This window comes from Rhagoletis pomonella, unplaced genomic scaffold (genome assembly GCF_013731165.1).
Source record: "Rhagoletis pomonella isolate Grant_MI unplaced genomic scaffold, Rhpom_1.0 Rhpom_scaffold_09887, whole genome shotgun sequence".
In the NCBI taxonomy this organism is placed as follows: Eukaryota; Metazoa; Arthropoda; class Insecta; order Diptera; family Tephritidae; genus Rhagoletis; species Rhagoletis pomonella.
In genome coordinates, this window is record NW_023468418.1 from 1 (window position 1) to 5,962 (window position 5,962).

General features: G+C 34.0%; 1 protein-coding gene across 1 annotated transcript; it reads left to right on the forward strand.

Annotated features, from left to right (window-relative positions):
• Positions 1-521: 521 nt before the first annotated feature.
• On the forward strand, positions 522-2,039 carry LOC118756335 (ras-related protein Rab-39B-like; the record flags this gene model as incomplete). Its single annotated transcript, XM_036491106.1, is given in 2 exon segments — positions 522-649; positions 985-2,039. Coding segments are annotated over 2 exon segments (657 nt in total). The 3' UTR covers positions 1,534-2,039.
• Between the last annotated feature and the right edge of the window lie 3,923 nt (positions 2,040-5,962).

Sequence of the window (5,962 nt, forward strand, 5' to 3'; positions counted from 1 at the left end):
TGGTACTATTGTGCCTACTTTTCCATCATAGGTATAAATTCGCCTTGGGTCAAGCCGACATTTTTTGTGATTTTTCCCATTTCATATTTCTCGATTAATGATCGATTAATCAAAAGGAATATCAGAGAACGTAAATTAAATTTTACGTTCTATGTGAAAACGACGAAATGAGTAACAAAACAAAAATAATTTTCACTAAATTTTATAAACAAAGTGCTAGTTCTACAAAATAAAACACCCGAGAAAGTCATTTGTTCTGCGACGTAGTATTGTTCTTAATAAACTGGAACTTTAAAAATACAGTCAAAGCCAGCGTGCAGATAGTCGGAATATACAATAAACTAATCACAATTATATAGAAACAATATTGAGAAAGATTAAATTTATTAAATCATATATTGCGACCCATGTGGAGGTGAATTAAAGCAAACGAGTATCCCTGGAAGTGACTAAGAAAAGTATACACCCGTTTCTCGAATAAAGGGTTGGAAAATTGCACTCGGTTAGATTTTAGTACACGCATCATTGGAAAAGCTTCAAGATGGTTGAACCCATTTTCGACTATCAATTTCGTCTAATTCTTATTGGCGACAGTACGGTGGGCAAGAGTTCGCTCCTCAAATTTTTTACAGATGGCAAATTTGCAGAGGTAATTGTCCTTCCATAACAATAAAAATAAACTAAAAGCGCAAAAACAAAAAAACATGTAACTTACATAATTTAATCAGAGACAATGATGCGAGAAATTATTACATGGTTAATGATAGCGCAGAATAATTGAACCTACTGGGCTGATAAGCCATATGCAATATGTACTTATGCATGCATGCATATATGTATAAGTATGTGAAGTTGCTCCTATAATTTTTAATTATTGTGTTTCCCCATTGTTCACTTTTTCTGTATATTGCATACATACATACATACATATGTATATATAAATATTTATATGTATTTATGCTGTTTTCATTGTCTATCTTGCAGCTATCGGACCCTACCGTAGGAGTGGATTTTTTTGCCCGCTTAATAGAAATGAAGGATGGTACGCAGATAAAGCTCCAACTATGGGATACGGCTGGCCAGGAACGCTTTCGATCAATTACCAAATCGTACTATCGAAACTCTGTTGGAGTATTGTTAGTATATGACATCACTAACTATGCTAGCTTTGAACATATTCCGCTTTGGATGATGGAGGCTCAACGTCACATTGAACCACATCGACCTGTTTTTGCGTTAGTTGGTTGCAAGCTAGATCTTGTTAATGCAGGCGGCCGGCGTGAAGTAGGCACTGATGAGGCACAGGCTTTTGCAAAGCAACATGGCCTACATTTTGTTGAGACTTCAGCCAGAAATGGCGTTAACGTGGAAGAAGCCTTTCGTATGGTGACACAGGAGGTGTATGCACGAATACGATCAGGCGAATACAAAGTCGAAGATGGTTGGGATGGTATAAAAACTGGATTTGCCAGACCAAATAGTTTAGATTTTAATTTGGTTATGGCAGAACCTGAAAAGTCATCTTGTTGTTGATGTGATTGTATTCGATGGGTTTCTCCTGTTGGGGAATGGTATAAATATTACGTTTTCAAGATTACAGAAGACTTAATTTTATTTTAAATGAAGGTTGAAATTTTTTTGGAATTATTTTATATAGAACATACATATACATACTCAGGCAGGTTCTGCAAATCACTTCTGTGGGAATTTCAACACCATAAAATTTGAATTCACAGTGACTTTGTTTGAATTCACTCGGAAATCAATTGCGGAACCTAGCCTGATACTAAATACATATATGCTTTTTTATATGACAATTCGGCATAGATATAAAGATCTGCGCATTTACATATGCACTGTTTTATGGTTGAGGCGATAAAATGACAGGCTGCAATTTTTAATAAAAAGTTTGAGGACCGTTTTCTAAAGCAGGGTTTAAAATTTACCTACCCTTTAAACACAGATTCTGTTCTGAAAAAATGTGTTTAAAGGCCATATAAAATTTAAAACCTTAGAAAACGGCCCTATGTTTACTAAAATACTTTTATTTGATATAGGATACAAAAACTGAATGCGAAACTAATAATCCTATTATAACCAAATAAATAAACCAAAAACGAAAGTAAATAAATGGTCAAATTAAGAAAAAATATTTATATGTATGCATATTTGTTTTAACCAGATTAAACTTTTGCAGTATATTAACGTCCTATGGTAAATTTTTGGTAGTATTTAAGCGTTTTAGTTAAAATAAACTTTACTTTTTTAAAAAAAAGCTTTTACTATAACTTTACCTTATCTTTTGTCTTAAAAATAATCCATTAATAAATTTATGTTACGTTGGATGACATTACATATGTACAAGTAGTAACAAATACTTCCCTTCTTTTGCTTTATCGTAAAATGTATGTATGTATATTAGCGTATTTATTTAAAACAAATTTTACCAAATAAAATAATTAAAATAATCCACTATATTTGATAACTCATCAATCAACAAATATCCATAAACTGTATCGCCAAGTAGTACAACTTTTTCGTATTAGGATATTAAAACAAATTTATAGATTTCCAAACGAAGGAAACTAGTAATCCCTAAATTGTACGACTCGACAACATTGGCATTGTCTACTGTCGTGCTGAAATAAAAGTTCAGTTAGTCTAGACTTAATTTCCGTAACTTAACTCAATATTTCGGCCAACCTGTAATATGAGAAACTGTGTTGGCGGTAAGTTAAAACTTAACTTACCGTAAGAAACTTGAGAACCTGTAGGTTTTAAGCTGAAATTAGTCAACAACGTAAACCTACCGTTAGGTAAACCCGTGTCAGCTGACACGACCTGTCACCAAAGCGCCATGTAAATGAAAACTCAACACCGCAGGATTTTTCTGTTGTTGTTGTTGTAGCAGCATACAAAGACTTTTTGGGGAGTGTTGCTGGAGTGACAGTCCTTGGCCAGATATAAATCTGGGTCGTTCCGGTTACGTAGACCCGACTGTCGTGGGAACGCAGGATTTTTCTGTAATTGTAGCCCGTAGCTCAGAAATCTGCGGAAATCAGATTTTTCCGTGTCAGCAGATGGTAAAAAAGGTATAAGTTCCTATACAAAATATGTTTAAAATATTTGAAATTTTCTATTGAATAAGGTTTTTTGTTGAAAAATAAGTAGTTTATATTTAGCTACGATCTATTATGGCACGAAAAATTGTAGTTAAAAAGGCAAGTTTATAAAAAGGCATTGATGAGTGGCAACAGTGTAGTAAGCAACACTGAGGGCTCCAGTAATCGACAAAATTCTGCGTATACAGACTGCGTTTAAGTATACGTTCTGCGTTCTTGACTATTTTCAGCTTAAGTTACGGCCTTACGGAAATTGAGAGCGGTGAGAGAATTAGGCTTGCCAGACTTTCGTTGTTGTAATTCATAAAAATAAATATGTATAATATCTATTTGCTTGCATGAATTTTTTTGATGTGGCATTTTAGGCGGCAAACTGCTAAAGAGCTGAAAAAGAAAATACAAAAAAAAAAATTCCTCCTTCTGGCTTAAGTTGACGTGTTGAGTAATCATTGATGATTTCTTACGGGAAGTTAAATTAAGTTAAGTCTAGACTAACTGAGCTTTAAGTAAACGACGAAAATCAGGTTCTTTCCCGTACGCAACGCGGGATCCCGCGAATATCGATATTTCATGGCACGATAATCGAATTTTGAATCGATATTCCAAGGTCGACATGTCGAAGACATCGATACTTTACCCGCAATATCGATATTAAAGGTGAAATTTATTTTTCATCTACTAAAAAGTGTATGGGAAAATACTAAAGTAGGTTTAATCAGCAGCTTGTGTGATTTATTTAGCTCTTAAGTTTGACAAACCGCTGGAGTCGTTCGGCATGCCGTTTTAATCCTCAATAAATATGCAAATTGGAAATAACACAATTAGGTGAGTTGATAGGCAGGTTTAATATTCTATTCAATTGGGAGTCGAATTTTTAACATCGATTTTTTCGATATAGATATTGTTCAGCCCGATATATCGCCATATCGGTTTTACATGGAATGAAATAAATCGATTCATGATATCGATACTTTCTTAAATATCGAACATTCCTATCACCAAGGCGAATTTATACAAGGTGGTGTTGTCCAATCTACTGATTTCTTCTTCTTTCCTTCGCATTACATGTATTTTATTTTTCCTTTTACTGATTTGACAGCATGCCCATGAATAGCAAAAACAAAATACATATAAACTTTGAGGCGAATTGAGATTTGATATTTTGACCCTGATACAAAATACACGTGGTTGTCGTTTGTTGTATTCTTGCTACCACCTTGTATAAATTCGCCTTGGTTTACACCGGATAATATTGTCAAGACAATTATGTCAAAATGATGTGTTTTTGTAATATGAATTCGCCGTGTTTACTACAAACACATCATTTTGACATAATTGGACTGGCAGTATTGTCTGGTGTAAACCAAGGCGAATTTATACAAGGTGGTGTTTCAAAACGCGACTTGCAGCCTTCTTTGCTTTGTTTCACTGATAATTTGGAAGTCTCGTTTGGTAGCACTGACAAATTAATGTATACACAAACAGATACTCTACCAATGTTTCTTTTAACTTGTTTCAAATAAATCGCCTTAATGTTAAATGTTTATTTAAGTGAATATTATTTCGTTTAAATATACTTTTCCCCATTTAGTGGGGTCCTTTTTATAATATCGTCTTCTTCGTGCTACTAATATAAAATTAGTGCTGCTAAACTCAATAAGAATGATCCAAATCGTTTCCGCAAGAAATGATCGTGATCCAGAGCTGGATAACCCAAGAAAACAAAACCTTTACTCGATTCCAAAAAATATCGTTTGAAAGCTGTCAAGTAAAACGTATCGGTATCAAAATGCAAAAATATCGATGGGTATCGTGTCGTATCGAAATTCGTGTCCCTATTCACTTGTCGGGCGAAAGTTAATCCAGATTTTTGAGAAAATTGTTTCTATTTGTTTTAATTTAATTTAATACATGAAATCAAATGTGGCAATTAAAATAAATTTTGGACTTCACAAGAATGAAATAATAACAAAAGTAAATTGTTGCCATGAGGAAAACGGAATAAACTGCTTTTATAAAGTGAAAAATCAATCATAAAAAAGTAAAGATTGTCGACATCATCAAATGTGTGAATGTAATTTGCCATTGAAAATAAAACAAAAGCCAAAATTGTTATAAATCAGCATAGTATCCAAATTATCAAAGGATACTGAACATCTCGGATAAATAGGCAAAAGTTTTTGTCGCATTGTTAAATTTGAGTGGAAAAGGTGCTGCATACAAAATGGCTTTGAAAAAGGTAAAAGGAAATTTCGAGCGTATGTTTGACAAGAACCTTACGGATTTGGTGCGTGGCATAAGGAATAATAAGGATAACGAGGTAAGTTCCAACGCAGCATAGATAGAATTATGATGAGATCTGTTTAGTAGAATGCGTTAGTAAGGTTATATCAAGGAAACTACATAAACGGTGTTCACATGAGGCAATTTTGGAGGCGATTAGTTGGATCAATAGTTGGCTGCCCCCCCAACTTCATTGGAAGCGATTAGTTGAAAGACCGTTCACACCAGGCGATTGTTGCGTTCAACTAAAAGTTGCCTGTAAAATCGCCTCATGTGAACACCGTATTAGTATACGCTTCCACGGCAATCGGGCCCACGTTACCGGAACAACCTAGGCTCATCTGACCAAGGACTGTCAATCCGAGATCATTTACCATTAGGAAAATTTGTATGCTGTTACAACAGCTCGTTTTCAATCCCCTAAGCTCCAATTCTCGCGACTTTTACAAAATATGGGGTTGTTTTAATTGGTGAAATTTGGTGCCGTTAGTTAAAATTAAAGATATAATTATTATTATTATTATTATTATTATTATTATTATTATTATTATTATTAT